This window comes from Callithrix jacchus, chromosome 1, assembly GCF_049354715.1.
Source record: "Callithrix jacchus isolate 240 chromosome 1, calJac240_pri, whole genome shotgun sequence".
NCBI classification, from domain to species: Eukaryota; Metazoa; Chordata; class Mammalia; order Primates; family Cebidae; genus Callithrix; species Callithrix jacchus.
The window spans coordinates 194136013-194152401 of NC_133502.1; the positions used below are offsets into that span (position 1 = coordinate 194136013).

A 16389-nucleotide genomic window follows, 5' to 3' on the forward strand; every position below is an offset into this window, starting at 1 on the left:
GGGAGAGGGAGGGGCTAGGACCCAAGCGGAAGGGCCCTATATTCTCGGCTCAGTCCATGTGTGCCGGCCTCCCTCTCCCCTCACCCGGAAAAGTGCTTTGCCCAGCTCCAGGAATCTCATTGGGTTTTTTGAATTGTTTTCTCAGTCAGGCCTGGGAAGTACTCAGCCTCCACAAACTGTTTTCCTGAAAGGGGGACCCCAAATCTCCTGCCATAGGCTATGATGATCATGGTGACTAAAGAGCAACAGGCAGTGTGGTGAGGCTGGCTGTCTTTTTGTGACTCTGGCCTGCCATTCCCTGACGGATTCCCACGATAGTGAACATAGCTGCGGGTTCCCAGCTGCACAGATGGATGAATGCGCGAACAAAACATAGGTACATACAAAGGAAGTCTTTATATTGATCCAGATTCGACCAGGGATTGTAACATAGAATGGGACTGATAAGGCTGGGCGTGGTGGCTCACGCCTGTAATCCAAGCACTTTGGAGGCCAAGGTAGGTGGATCACCTGAGGTTGGGAGTTCAAGACCAGCCTGACCAATATGGTGAAACCCCGTCTTTAAAAAAAAAAATAAATAAAAGAATGGGGCTGATAAAAACCATCGTGTTTTCATCTTGAAGATGGAGACTCAGCCTCCCCCTCTCTGCTTGAGGCATTCAGCAAAGGTTTGTCCTTCAGTGGCTGTTGATGTTCAGAGATTTACAGTTTCTGACTGTATAAAGTTTAGGTTGAAAACAAAAAACAAGAAGACCATTATTTTAAAGTGGCAGTCGTAGCTAATCATCTCAAGACAGCCAAGGCAGCCCCCTGGCAGGGTTGCCCAAGACTCCTTTTCTGAGACCTGAGCAGGGAGCAGCCATGGGAGCTTGAAGGGTCGGAGTTCAGGACATGGGAATGGGCTGCACACATCTTGAGGGAGTACGGTGCTTGTCCAGTTTGAGAAGGGAAACAAACTGGGGCAGAGGGGAGGCTGAAGAGAAGGCAGCAGATGGATAGTGTGGGATTGAAAAGGGGATCCATTTGAAGACTGGCCACCATTATTTATTTTCGTCATCTGATTGCTGTTGCTCCACTGAGATTGATGCGGGGAGTGGAGCAAATGTCAGGGAGGGGAGAGAAGAAAGTGAACATGACCCGCGTCCTGCCTCATAGGACAGAGCGTGGTCATGGAAGTCCACAGAGGACAGATAGAAAGGAATTATGGCATGGCCAGGTTGCCGACAAGAGGGAGAGAGGAGGGAGGAGTGTGGAGGATCCCTGCGGAGTGCTGTCAGTTGAGGCTGGTCCTTTCTTTTATGGTGATGGATGTGTGAAAGTTGCCGATACCAAAATAAACTTACCTTTTGTTGACACTAACTAAAACCCTGAGGATATGGAAGGGAAGGGCTCGTGCTTACATGGCTGAGATAAAAGCTGTCTCCAGTAGCCAAGTGTATTGGCTCACCCCTGTAATCCCAGCACTTTGGGAGGCCAAGGTTGGAGGATCCCCTGGGGCCAGGAATTCAAGACCAGCCTGAGCAATTTAGCAAGATATCACCTCTATTTTTAAAAAGGAATGGCTGTCTCAGGGCTTCCTGAAATAACTTTGCAAGACATTCCCATTTTAGGACCACAGCAATTTAGATAAGGTGTTTTTGAAAGAACACCTGCTGGCCAGGTGTAGTGGCTCACACCTGTAATCCCAGCACTTTGGGAGGCTGAGGCAGGCGGATCACCTGAGGTCAAGATTTGAGACCAGCCTGGCCAACATGGAGAAACCCCATCTCTATTAAAAATACAAAGAATTAGCCAGGCATGGTGGTGCATGCCTGTAATCCAAGCTACTTGGTAGGCTGAGGCAGGAGGATCACTTGAATCCTGGAGGCAGAGGTTGTGGTGAACCAAGATTGTGCCAATGCACTCCAGCTTGGGCAACAAGAACAAAACTCGTCTTAAAAAAATAAAGAAAGAACACCTGCCTAGGGACTGCATCTCCACCAATGAACTGATATCAGCTGTGGTTTTGAGTCTCCATAATCAATGAACTCTGTTTCGAAGCAACTTATGTAAAACTCTCCTTTTGCTGGTATAACCTTCTCTTTGCCCTCCCCTCTTCAGATGCATATGCAGCTCGCCATAGCTATGTATCTTAGGTAATAATTCTTCTTTTCTTTAAAAAAATTTTTTTTGTAAATGTGGGAATTAGAAAAGTTCCTCTTCAAAGTTTCCTTTCTTGTGGAAGAAAAATTCATAAGTGTTAGAAATAATAGTTTGTTTTAAACACTTTCTTCAAAAGCTTTCTTGCATTTTTGCTAGAAGCCCTGTCCTATGTAGCTGTTAAACATGCTTGTATTTTAACCAAGATATCTGTGCTGGACGTGCTCTATGCCCTTGTATTTTAACCAAGATATCTGTGCTGGACGTGCTCGGTGCCCTTGTATTTTAACCAAGATATCTGTGCTGGACGTGCTCTGTGCCCTTGTATTTTAACCAAGATATCTGTGCTGGACGTGCTCTGTGCCCTTGTATTTTAACCAAGATATCTGTGCTGGACGTGCTCTGTGCCCTTGTATTTTAACCAAGATATCTGTGCTGGACGTGCTCTGTGCCCTTGTATTTTAACCAAGATATCTGTGCTGGATGTGCTCATAGGCATGTTCCAGCTCACAGCCTATGCCCCTTCCTTATTTGGACTTCTTTTTTTTGGTCTCCATCGCTTTTGCCTGTTTATAAAAGTTTCAAGTTATTAGCCAATCGGGTGTTAGTTTAGATTGTGAGGTCTGGCTCCGGCCAGTGAAGATCAGACACAGCAGTAAGGACCACCCCAAATGTGAAATATGTCTGCTTTCCTTTGTTTGTGGTATTCTCATGGCAAGGTTGCTAGTGGGAGTACCCTTTCTGCAGGAAGTAAAAAGAATTGCTTTGCTGAGAGATCCTTTGTCCCAGTACTAACTTTTTTTTGTGGCACCAAAAGAAAAATTTTATACATAACAGTAAACTTATTTTTATACTTTTATTTTTTGAGACAGGGGTCTTGCTTTGTCACCAAGGCTGGAGTGTAGTGGCATAATCATAGCTCACTGCAGCCTCCAACTCTCTAGCTCAAGCAATCCTCTCACCTCAGCCTCCTGAGTAGCTAAGACAACAGGCATGCACCACCTCACCTGGCTAATTTATGTATTTACTTTATTATTATTTTTTTTTGTAGAGACAGAGTCTCACTGTGTGGCCCAGGCTGGTCTTGAATTCTAGGCCTCAAGTGTTCCTCATACCTTAGCCTTGCAAAGTGCTGGGATTACAGACATGAGCCACCATGCCCAGCCTATAATTCTGTTTTCTAATTCCTGAATAAATTAAACAATTTGGAGGTGTTTTTTGTCTGATGGTTCTTTTTGATTGACAGTTGGAATGGGAGAGGAACACTGTGAGAGCAAACATCAAGCGCTTTGCTAAGCTCCAGGTGCTTTTTTGGGACAGGACACACAAAATGCAATCAGATATCTGTAATGTTTGATTTTTTTTTTTCAGGTTTCCTGAGGTATAATTGACAAATAAAAATTGTATGGATTTAGGCCGGGCGCAGTGGCTCAAGCCTGTAATCCCAGCACTTTGGGAGGCTGAGGCGGGTGGATCACAAGGTCAAGAGATCGAGATCATCCTGGTCAACATGGTGAAACCCTGTCTCTACTAAAAATACAAAAAATTAGCTGGCCATGGTGGCGTGTGCCTGTAATCCCAGCTACTCAGGAGGCTGAGGCAGGAGAATTGCCTGAACCCAGGAGGCAGAGGTTGCGGTGAGCGGAGATCGCGCCATTGCACTCCAGCCTGGGTAACAAGAGCGAAACTCCGTCTCAAAAAAAAAAAAATCGCATGGATTCAAGGTGTACAATTCATATACATTGATACATGTATACACTAATCAACTTAGTTAACACATTTTTCACCACAGTAGTCAACGTGTGTGTGTGTGTGTGTATGTGATGAGTAAACTTAAGATATGCTCTCTTAGAAAATTTAAATTAATAATACAGTATTATTAACTATAGTCACTATGTTGTATATTAGAGCCTCGGGACTTACCATCTTTTTTTTTTTTTTTTTTTTTTTTAGACAAAGTCTCTCTCTGTTGCCTAGGCTGGAGTGCAGTGGTACCATCTCGGCTCACTGCAACCTCTGCTTCCTGGGTTCAAGCGATTCTCCTGCCTTAGCCTACCAAGTAGCTGGGATTACAGGCACCCACCACCATGCCCAGCTAATTTTTTGTATTCTTTAGTAGAGACGGGGTTTCACCAAGTTGGTCAGGCTGGTCTTGAACTCCTGATCTCAGGTGATCCGCCAGCCTCAGCCTCCCAAAGGCTTGAGCCGTCACACCTGGCCTAGGACTTACCACCTTATAACTAAAATTTTGTAGTCTTTGACCAACATCTCTCCATCCTCCCACCCACAGCCCCTGGAAACTACCATTCCACTCTGCTCTATGAGTTCCACTTTTTATTTTTCTTTTTTTCCCTTTACTTAATATTTTTGTATTTATTGTATTACCAAATAATGTCAAAAGAGTTCCACATACTATTAGCTCATACAGTATTTGTCTTTCTGCATCTGGCTAATTTCATTTAGCATAATTTCCTCCAGGTTCATTCATATTGTTGCAAATGACAAGATTCTTCCTCATTATTCTTATTATTTATGACTGATGATGTCTGTCTGCAATATTTGAAAAAAATGCAGGTCACATGAATAATGATCTAATGTAATTCTGTATGACCATAACATTCACTCACACGCATATTTGATTGTCAGCTTCTGCAACCAGCATTTTGAAACCAGAATTCTTTGTCAACGCTTGTGAAGAATTTTGTAAAACGTACCACCCAGGATGACAGTGTTCCCTGTTGGCAGCAGGACTGTTTCCACATAGTAGGGCTATGCTGGGTGCAGTGCAGCCAGGCACATTGTGCCCACAGGCCAGTCTGTACTGCTGACTCTTATCCCTGTGCTTGGGAAAACAATGTTCACTGCTGAGTCTATATCTAAATTTGATTCTCAAGAAAAGGGTCATTCATAGCTGTTGGACACTGAGTCATATAGAGGGACAGACGGTGGCTGGGGAAACCTTATCTCTGATGTGCATAAGGGGTTAGATCTGCTGGTGGAACAGGAAGATGAAGAAACCTGTGGCTCTAAACCTGGAATTTCCAGCCCTCCATCTCTGCTGTCCTTGGCCCTCTCATCTGTAAGCAACTTGGAAAGGTGGACCATGTAGGTTACAGGTGAAGGAAATTGGGAAGCTTTCATGTTCTCTCTCATCTCCCTTGCTTATATAACACACTCTTCTACACCTACTTTATATTAGAGTTTCTGCTCTACAAACATGCCCAAACTCTAGAGACTTTTGAAAGTGCGAGGAATGCAGGAGCTCGTTCATCTAGAGACTTTTCTACCACTAGAAACAGTGAACACATATCTGCAAGGCTCAGAATTTCAAGTGACAGGATTTGAGGATTTAAAAGAAAACTACATCTTTGAATAAACCACAAAGCAAGAGGGAAGCTTCACAGGTTTCCCTGCTTCTTGGGTCTCAGTGAGGACCGATTCAGCTAATCTCAGACTCTTAAAAGACCGCTTGGGAGGTCTGCACTAGGAAACTCTTTTCAGTACAACTTGGGGCAGGTAAGGGACCCTTGCTCTTATATTCTGCTGCCTGATAATTTTGCATCCAGAGAAGAATGAGGCCCTGTGAGTATAGGAAGATCAAATTCCACAGTCAAGGTCTCATCATTCTCCCATGACACCCCTAGTTCTGCATTTCCAAAGAAGAGCATCTTCCCAGCATGAAGACCCAGGAACAAAGAGGGAGCTTCTCACACGGGTGAGCAGGACAGAAGCCACCTTGGTCAGCAGAAGGAAACTTGCCCAACTCACATCTGACCCAGAATCAGCCACACCCGTGCAGTATCACCTGCATGTGAACATCGTGTATTTGCTCCATGAGTAAATACCTTGTGTGATTCTTGGGTAAAATCCTACCAGTGGTGACATTTCTCTGCCGTTTGCTTCGACTGATGTATTTTGTAATTCACTTTAGGACACTTGAATAAGGTAAGCATGTCAGGTGTCAGATGTATTGAATAGGAAAAGCAGAGGTTTCTTGTATCAATGCTTGTGGCTTGCATTCAGGCCCATACCTCATGGAAATGAGAGAAACAAAAGAAAATGATACTCCACTCAAAAAAGTGCTGAGAAATCCTATTGTGTTAATATATCTACAACTTATTAACTGTGCTAAAGGAACATTAACTTAGGTCATTTTTATGGGAAGATCCCTAATGCTCAAACATTATATTAAAAATACTTCAGTTTAAATGATCATTAAAAGGCCGATGTTTGATTCAAATCTGGAGTCTTTTGCTTTGGGTGTTCTAATCAGCCCGTGCGCGCAGGGAGCTGGCTGCCTTCCCAGGCCCTGCCTGGCTCCATGTTTAAGTAGAGCAGGACTCCCCACAGGCAGCTGTAGGAACTGAGGAGGGGAAACTGCATCACGGATTCACAAATTTGGCTCAGGATTTTCCCAGGTCCCCTCTCCAAGCCCAGGCTGGTCCCACGACATTCAGAAGAGCTCATCATTATGGGTCTAGGACTTCCCTGGTCCTGCTCTCCTTTCTTCCTTTCCCAGTGACCTTGGAATTGTCACTCTGTCTCACAGGATCTTTCTTTCCCTGTCAAGTGCACTCCCTAAATTCTCTGCTCCTGGGTCAGCAAATCTCTAGAACTTTAGAAAAAGCAGTGCTGGGTCACCCACATGGGGCTGCAGAAAGCTGGCCCAGGACCAGACACACAGGCAGCAGGCTAGGTCCCCACAGGGCTGCGTGGTGGTCACTAGGTAGAGGGGAGGGACCAAGAACCACTCCCCTGAGTGTCTTCAGGGCCATGCGATGTAGAGAGGGGCTGGGACTGGTCTGGACTCATGTGAACCACACATGTCCCCACACAGTACCGTCTTCCTGGGGGTCACGAATGATTTTGTTTGCTATGCTGTCCCAGATCACCTAATTTATTACCCTTTAATTTTCCACACTACACATCATTTATGTCTCTGAATTCTTCACTTGTAAGCAAATGTCACATCTGACCCGAACTGGTTTACGTCGCACATCCCTTTCAGGCTTCCCACTGTCTTTTTGGGTCCTCACACACCCAAGACCCTTCCCTGCAGGGCACGCAGGTAGCTCCTTGGACACAATTCCATCACTTGTTTCTCCACTCCTTGCTCAAAGGAGCTCCACAGACTCTCGTTCAGGGAGGCTTCTCCAACCAGTAATCTACAGCAGTCGGCCAGTCAACCTCTGTCGGAACTTTCCATGATTATCTGCATAAAGCCTACGATTCCACGTTTATTCTTCTATTATTAATTTGTGGGTGGATTTATTTCTATTAATCATTGCATAATCAATCAGAAATGCTTTTTCACTGCAAGGACACATGTGGCAGGAAAAGCGAGCATTCAACTTTCTCTGACAAAAATAAGTCTGCACGTACTTGGTGGTTTTTCTCCAGATGCTCAACAGTTCCATAGGAACCTCAAATGTTTCTAACTTTCCATTCCCTTTCAATGTGATGTTGACTTTGCTTTCATTGTCGTTGATTATGACCTCTGCATGGCTGCTGCAGCTCCGGCTGTCACATGCTTGTTCAAGAGGAAAAGCATAGCACAAATCCAATCTAGTCCTTCACAAGAGGGAACAAAAGTTCCCTGAGAAGAACCTCAGCCATCTGATAGTTACACCCCATGAACCAACGCTGAGCTACATGGTCGCTCCTGGCAGGGAGAAAACTGGAAATTTGCCTGGATTTCAAGTGAATGGAGGAGATGACTCACAGGTAGAAGGTGGTAGGGAGTGTCTGCTGGGTCTGTAAACCCAGTGTGCCTACTGCACTGATCCCACAATACTGGGATCTGGTGGCTACTCTCTGGAGTGGCCACCAGATGGCAGCAGAGAGTATCTGGCAAAAACACCTGGGGATGGAGTGAGCCTGAGCATTGGAGATGCTGACATGCAGGGAGGGTCGATGGCCATGACCTGAGACCTGGAAGGAAAGAGATTCTTCTTGGAGTATCTGTCCTTGACACTGATGTTTACATTCTTCTGACTTCCTGGTTCTCAGATCTGTCTCTTGTAGATGGTGCTTATTTTTCTGACACAGATTCAGACACTTTGCCACGGTCACACGTGCCATCCCATTCTGCAGTCACACATGTCCCACCTCCCTGCCCTTTGTTCTGGGAGCTCCTGTCCTGAAGACACAGCGGCTTCTCCTTCCCTGCCACTCCTCCACATTCCCGACTCTGTCCTGGGATCCTACCAAATCACAGCTCTTGATTTCTTCATGAGGCATAAAATACTTGGTCATTAATCTTCTGTTGACTTAAGTTTTCATCCATTGATACACTTTCCCGGCAACTGAAGACAACTTAGTTATAATAAACATTCACTTCCAGAGTCTTGGAGTTTGAAGCCTCCTCTCATTCCTTCATGAAGCAAATGTTTCCTTTACCTACTGATCTGTCCCTGTCCTGAAAAGCACCCTGGGGATACTGAGGCACAGCACCTATGACCTGGCACTACAACTCACAGCCAAGGTAGAAACATACCGCATCCCATGGATCTTCCAAAACTCCGTGTCCACTTGTAACCAAGGAATTTCATTCTTCCCTAGCAGTGAGGAGCTGTGCCCTCGGGTGGGGCCTGTACCTGTTCAAAGCTTGTGCTGAAGAGTGGGGATAAAGGGGTTCCCGCACTGGGCTCTGGAATGTGTCTTCAAAATGGATTTAAGCCCAGACATCTCATGTCTGACATAAAATATTTATGCTCAGGATATTACTAGAGAAGCAGAAACAAGTTACCCACCTGCCACCTGAGGCAGGATGAAATAGAGGAGGGGACTGTGGACTCCAGGTAACTTCTCCATCACCACTGTGACTGTAGCAACCTCTTGAACAGGGTCAACCACCATCCCACAGGACCAACTTTATATCCCATAGAGAATACAGAGAAATTCATCTCTGAATTTTTCCACGACCAACCCAACCCAGGAGCAAGGCTGGGCACAATCTGGGTAAAGATGTGAGCCCAGACTGTGGGACCAGTGGGTGAAGAAGAATCCCATGGGCTCAGAGGGTGGGTAAGCAGGGGTCATCCCTTCTCTCTCTGTGTCCCTTAGGGCTGAGCCCTGCTCTGGAAACCACAGAGCTCCTCCAGCAGCTGCTCCTGACTCTGCTGATTTGCATCACGGGCTGCTCTCTCAGCAAGGGGATAAGAGAGGCCTGGGAGAAACCTGCCCAGCCTGGGCCTCAGGAAGCAGCATCGCCGGTGCCTCAGCCATGGCCTGGACCCCTCTCCTCCTCGGCCTCCTCGCTCACTGCACAGGTGCTGCCCCCAGGGTCTCACCAAGCTGCCCAGCCCCAGGGCTCTGGGTCCAGCGTGGCCTTGACTGAGCTCAGCAGGGCCCTGCCTGTGGTGGGCAGGGTGCTCGTGACCTGCTGCAGGGGAAGGGGCTGGCGGGGCTGAAATTCCCCACGCTCTGCTCAAAGGCTTGTGAGAGCCTGAGGGGTTGCCCCTGCTAGGAGAGAGGAGTGGGTTTTCAGGTCAAAGGCTCCATGCAACAGGAAAGTCCATGGGCCACTGGGACTGGGGCGGATTGCAGGGGATACCCTAAGGGTTCACAGACTCTCTGGAGCTTGTCCAGGACAGGAAAGTAAGAGATTTCAGAAAATGTGTCTCACCTGCAACCCAACCTCTACTTCTTTTTTTCAATCTTTGCAGGCTCTGCGACCTCCTATGAGCTGACTCAGCCACACTCGGTGTCAGTGGCCCCAGGACAGACAGCCAGGATTACCTGTGGGGGAAACGACATTGGAAGTAAAAGTGTGCACTGGTACCAGCAGAAGCCAGGCCAGGCCCCTGTGCTGGTCATCTATAGTGATAGCAACAGGCCCTCGGGGATCTCCGAGCGATTCTCTGGCTCCAACTCTGGGAACACCGCCACCCTGACCATCAGCGGGGTCGAGGCCGGGGATGAGGCTGACTACTACTGTCAGGTGTGGGACATAGTAGTGATAATCCCACAGTGACACAGGCAGATGGGGAAGTGAGACAAAAACACCCTCTCAGCCTCTGCCACCCTCTTGCTCCAGCCCTGGAAGGCCTGTGAATGAAACCATGAGTGAATCTGGATCAGTTCAACTTGGTCTGAGCTCCCAGGCTGCCCTTCCCTCCAGCCCCCTCCAGGAGTCTGGATCTGAGCTCCCCAGGCTGCCCTTCCCTCCAGCCCCCTCCAGGAGTCGCCACCGAGCATGCATCAGGCATAGACATGGCCTGGAAGGACCAGAATCATCTGGTGACTTGGGGCTGCTGTGTGAGTTAGAGAATGAGGGCCCGGTGGAAAGACAGACACAACCTCTGTTCACTGTCTTGTCCCTGGATGGTCATATGGTGGGGATGGGGCCAGTCCTTAGACCACCTGTCTGGATCAGGCCCCAGAACTGTTGCCCAGCGCTGCAGAGGTCCTGGGCCCCAGGCTGTGGCGGCCTGTGACTCCCAACAGAGCAAATCAGAGGAGGGGACACTGTGAAGTCAGCCCAGATCCCCTCTTCAATGTGACCACCTAGCTCTGCTGAGAACCCAGCAGCTCAGAGCTGAGCCCTCACTGGGAAGGGCTCTTGGTTGCAAAAAGCTTCCTCAAGTTTATGTCCCTTCTCAGAGGGGTTCAGTTTAGTGAACCAAGATCTCAAGTCCCTGCCTCAATTAAGATGCCACTGAATGAAGGGGCTCCCAGCTCTGGAGTTCACTATGTGGATGCCTGAGGCCTCAGTGCCAACCCCATGATGAGTCAGGTCTCCTCCTGCCCAGTGTCACCTCCTGACTCCCTTCTACATCTTCTGTGCATGGAAATATCCACCCCAGAGTGGGATTTCAGTGAGCCCCATCTAAGATGGCCTGGAGTTCCCAAAAATGGGCCATCAGGGACCCAAGGAGGCCACGATACACTGAAAACTGGTTTCTGTCCTAAATTTTCAGAGTAAATGTTGAAATGCTCAATCTGACGGTTCCTTGAATTTTTATGCGATGAAAAGGGAGCCTGACATACCAGGTACTCTGGGCTGAGGGAAAGTTGGAGTCGGATCTCCACTTAGGGAAGCCTGGGGCTGGTGGAGCAGCCTCACCCCATGCAGGGACCACAGATGCACCCACAGGGTGAGCTGCAGGATGGATGCTGCCCACCTCCACCCTCCATATCTTCTGCAAATGTTGCTCCTTTCCACAACGCCAACCAGATTTGTAGATGTGATGAACCACGTAAAACACATGTCACTCGTCGTATCAAAAGCCACTGCAGGCCACCCTGGTCAACAGAAAACCCATTCACATCCTTATAAACTACACAGTCCCCAAATAATTAATCTCCTGAAAATAACAATAACAATAGACATGAAAATCTATGTAATACATCTCGTAATTTCATGCTGATAATGTGAAAATGATAGTATTTTGCTTAATTGACAAAATATACTATTATATAAATTTACTTGCCTTTTCTTTTTATATTTAATGTGGTGACTAGACACTGGGGGTCACAAGTGTGTCACACCGTTATTGGACAGAGCTGCCAGGACTGCTTCAGGTGACAAGTGCTGTCGAGTACCCTCGTGCAGGAAGCCCATCTCCACCAGACGACGTAAGTGTGAACCCAGGAAGAGGCACTGGGACAATAGAGAGGAGAACCTGCTTATGCAGAAGACAGTGCCCTTGGGCCCTGCTCCTGCTCCATCCTACGTGAGCCACATCCATCTCACTGTGGATCATTTTGTGCCCTGCTGAGCTCATGACTGGGGGGATCTAGCAGGTCTGGCTGTGTGGTCACTGCTGTCTCACATGGTTCCGGATGTAACAAAGACCACGAACATAGAAGAGGTTGTTTTCAAAAGGTAAATAATTCTCTACTGCACATGACATAGACTTGCTGCTAAATCCCATGGGTCTACAGTAGGATTCTCCCCTGAAGCTTTGCCTTAAGCACAAGGTTTCAGTTCCTGTGCCCAATCCCCTGTTATGATGGAGTCTGCTAGTTTCTCTGGCCCAACAGCAGGACACTCACACCCCTGCCTGCACCTGCTGTGGAGCCTTTCTTGGCCCCAAAACAATGGGTGACACAGTTCTCAGACCCATGATTTATGGTGTCAGTATTCAGGCCTCAGGGGTCCCTGATGGCTTCTCTGGCTCCAGGTCTAAAAACTGCCTCCATGACCATCTCTGGGCTCCAGGATGGGGATGATGCTGATTATTACTGCAGCTCATATAGGAGAGGTGACACTTTCCACAGTGGTCCAAGTTCATGGGGAATTGAGACCCAAACTTGCCCCTGGCTCTCAGGCCCTCCCTTACTCTGAAGATGGTTCTTCACCCTGTGCTAGGGGCTTCCTGTAGCACGGCCTTGAGAATTCCTCTCCCTCAGCTCCTCTCCTTTCTTACCAAAAAGTCCAAAAGGAAACCTGCTCTGTGGTTTCCCATCCACAAATAACACTGCAGCAAGCATCCCTATGCAGACCACTTAGAGTTCATGCATGCATATGACCACAGGATAAATTCCAGAAGTGAAATTGCTGGATCAAAATAATGTGCATTTGTGATTTTACCCATTGTTTTCACATTGCCCTCCACAGGGGATCTACCAGTTTACAATGCCAGTCCTAATATCGATTGAAATTTATTGGGAAAAGTGCCAATTTTTGCCAACCTATCAGATACAAAAAGTTATCTTGTTACACTTTGATTTTTGATTTTTCCTGTTTTGCTTGAGGTTGAGCCTTTACTATTTCAGTGCTCATTGTTTTTTAGGATTTGGTAAACTTTTCTTAAATGTCTAGATAAGAAGCATTTTAGCGTTTGCCACACACAAGTCAACGTTGGGGGTAATGCATAGGTACTGATAGCACTGTAATCATTCAACAATATAAAATATAAAAAATTAAAATATAAAAACCAGTATCAGTTCTGAGACCACTAAAATAAAAGGTGTCAGTCCAGGGGTGTCCCATAGGATGTGGTTTAACGGTCCTGGTTTGTAGGGTCATTTGAACTTGGAAAATTGCACCAGCGTGTGTTCTGGGTGGAGATCTCCTTGTGAGGGTCACTGTATTTCACCTCCTGTAGTGGCCTGAGGTTTTTCTTTGGATAAGAACATACGTGGACCATCTATTTGATTGGATCTTCTGTATGCTCAAGACAGCCGTGTGTCACAGGCTTATGACTTTCATCCTCATCCATTTCCTCTGAGTTTCGTGAGAGCTTTAGTAGATCAGGAATAGAGACTCCTCGTAGGTGGTAAATTCCAGGGAGTGGGTGTCGCAAATGGGCAAGGAAGCTCGCACCAAGTCAGGAATGATCCAGTGAGGGCTGAGAGAAGAAAGGTCTTAACATCAGCCTTGTAGCTGAAACCAAAAACACACAAGATCATTGGCGTTCTGAGCATCATAAACGAGTGAATAAATGAAGTTCCAGTTTTAAATGTATTGCAATTTTTTAGAGCACGTAGACTGTGAAACTCAGAATGTAACCATGGGATAAAGAAGAGACCTCGAGTTTTTAAGGATGGCGATAGTGGAAATATGTTATCCTGCAAATTATCATTTTGTGTAAAGGAATATTTTCCCTTTCTTAAATGGAGGAAATACCTTCTGAAACCTCCTTCTCTCACACTGTGAATGCCTCATTAAGCCACAGATAAACTGTAACGGGAAGGAGGAAACAACTGTCCTTTTACATAACCATTTAGAGCTTTCTTCATTTGCACACCAAAATGTTGATGCTCAATGCTAACATTGGATTTAGTAATTTCATATGCTTACGAGATTTCAATTTTCTTTGGGTTATGTTATTTCTGTGTATGATGTACCTTAGTTACCTGGGACATATTCTGCTCTAAAAACAATTCAACTTTTTTTCTTTTATTTTCTGTATCAACTATGGCTCTTTCCCCACGCTGTCAGAAATAGCCCATGGCTACTGCTTATAAAATTCAGTTTTGTGATCATTTAAATTATTATATACTCTAAATTATCTTAAGAATGCCCAAATGTGAATTTTTTTCACATCTAACTCAAAAATGTTGCTGATGTTAACTCACTTTGTAGTTCTATCTTAATGAAGTAGGAGTTTACTTTTCTGGACACCCAGATGATAACAGGAGACTGGAGATAAAACCCCCAAAAGCTGTTTTCCTTTAAAGCCTCAGGATAAGTCACCCTGGAGAATCACCCACACTTGATATGAATGATACATAAATTAGAATTAGGTCTTAGAGTTGGTGTTTAGGAGTTGGGCTTTTGGGGTGAGGTGAATGTTTTTGCAAAGGAGAAAGACATGAGTTTTTTGGAGTCCATAGGCTGGGGAAGTTATTGACTAAATTCTGTCCCCCAAAATTCATCACTGAAACTGTAACACAGTGTGTGACCAAAATTGCACATAGGGTTCTTAAGAGATGACTAAGTGCTATTGATGAAATTAGGGCAGATTCTTATGCAATCTGACTGGTTTCCTCCTTGGAAGACAAACTTTGCACACACAGAAATGAGACACCAGAGGTGAGCGTGCAGAGGAAAGACCATGTGAGGACACAGCAAGGGGGCAGTGACCTGCAGGCCAAGGAGAGAGGCCTCAGGGGAAAACAAACCCACCAACACCTTTATTGTGGATTTTCTAGCTTCTAAACTGGGTGAAAATAAGTTTCTGCCATTTAGGTCACTAGCTCTTCTGTATCTTCTTGTGGGAGCTCTAGCAAATAAAAACAAGATGGACTGAAAGATGAGGGAGAAGGAAGAGATGGAGCAGGGCTCAGGAGGTGGGGCAGGGCTCAGGAGGCGGGGCAAAGCTCAGGAGGCGGGGCCGGGTGCAGGAGGCAGGGCAGGGCTCAGGAGGCGGGGCAGGGCTCAGGAGGCGGGGCAGGGCTCAGGAGGCGGGGCAGAGGCGGGGCAGGGTGCAGGAGGCGGGGCAGGGTGCAGGAGGCGGGGCAGGGCGGGGCTGGAAGGTCAGGCTCTGAGGTGCATCTCCTGGATGGAATCTTGACTCCACTCACCACTGTCTGGAAAAATTGGAAAAAACATTTACCCTCCTAATAATGATTCATTAATAAAGATGGACTTTGAGCATAGGGCTCCCATCATCCTATTCCATATTATAAAACTCTTCTTGAGGTAACTCTTGTAAAACCCTCCCCATTACATCTGGCATGTAATATAGGCTAATAAGCAGCCCTTCTGAGTGATCTAGGGATGTACAGAGAATGCCATTCAAGCTGTGTGCACTAGGGGGCACTGTGAGGTTTAGTCTGAGGCCCCTAATGAGTCCAAGTCCCCTGGTAATGCTCAAGTGCAAAGGGCATGACTGCTGCTTCCTTTGAGGCTCTGTTTGGTAAATCTGAAAACACAAACACACTCGGTCCTTCTTCTGATCTTGAGAAATTGCTCAGAGAAGGCCCTCAGGCTGAGGGCTCAGACAAGAACCAGGACAAATATTTCAGGGAATGGAGAACAGATTTGCATCCACTCTCACCAGAGCCACCTAACAAGACACAAGAATAAAGGAAGTAGATTTGCATGAAGAGCCTCCCCTTCCTATGATAAGAGAGGCCTGGAGGTTCCTCCTTAGCTGTGGGCTCAGAGGCAGAGCTCTGGGGTGTCTCCACCATGGCCTGGACCCCTCCCCTGCTCACCCTCCTCACTCTCTGCACAGGTGCTGCCTCCCAGGGCTCACTCCATATTATCACAGTAGCTGTGTCAGCTGACCCTGAGCTTCAGCTCAGCACAGGGAGTGGTGTAGGGCGGGAGGCTCTGGAGGTGAAACCCTTATCCTCACCTCTCCTGTCCTCTTTTGCAGGTTCTGTGGTTTCTTCTGAGCTGACTCAGGACCCTGCAGTGTCTGTGGCCTTGGGACAGACAGCCAGGATCACCTGCCAGGGAGAGAGCCTCAGAAGCTATTATCCAAGCTGGTACCAGCAGAAGCCGGGCCAGGCCCCTGTGCTGGTCATCTATGGTAACAACAACCGGCCTTCAGGGATCCCAGACCGATTCTCTGGCTCCAGCTCAGAAAACACAGCTTCCTTGACCATCACTGGGGCTCAGGTGGAAGATGAGGCTGACTATTACTGTAACTCCTGGGACAGCAGTGGTACTTATCCCACAGTGACACAGACAGATGGGGAAGTGAGACAGAAACCCCTTCCCTCGCTGTGTCACCCTATCTCTCCAGCCCCAGCAGGACTGTGAACAAAGCCATAAGCAGGGCTGGCCCAGTTCACCTGGATCTGAGACCTTCAGGCTTCCCTCCTCTCCAGCCCTCAGTCAGGCTCTGC

The 16389-nt window shown here is 47.0% G+C and overlaps 1 protein-coding gene and 1 gene segment (V, D, J or C); both read left to right on the top strand.

The window, feature by feature from the left end:
- LOC144577582 (uncharacterized) overlaps positions 1-9341 on the top strand; it is a 10091-nt gene extending 750 nt beyond the window's left edge. Inside the window, exon 2 of one of the 2 annotated variants that reach the window (XR_013521758.1) lies at positions 146-9190. Coding sequence is in view for 1 of the 2 variants with exons in the window: in XM_078336036.1 (XP_078192162.1) it covers positions 9205-9210 (6 nt within the window). In the remaining variant the exon portion in view is untranslated. The other variant, XM_078336036.1, reaches the window with a different exon arrangement.
- Positions 9325-16080, top strand: LOC118151103 (immunoglobulin lambda variable 3-12-like). The segment is given in 4 exon segments: positions 9325-9410; positions 9807-10081; positions 11605-11718; positions 15915-16080. Coding segments are annotated over 4 exon segments (459 nt in total).
- The last annotated feature ends 309 nt before the right edge of the window (positions 16081-16389 follow it).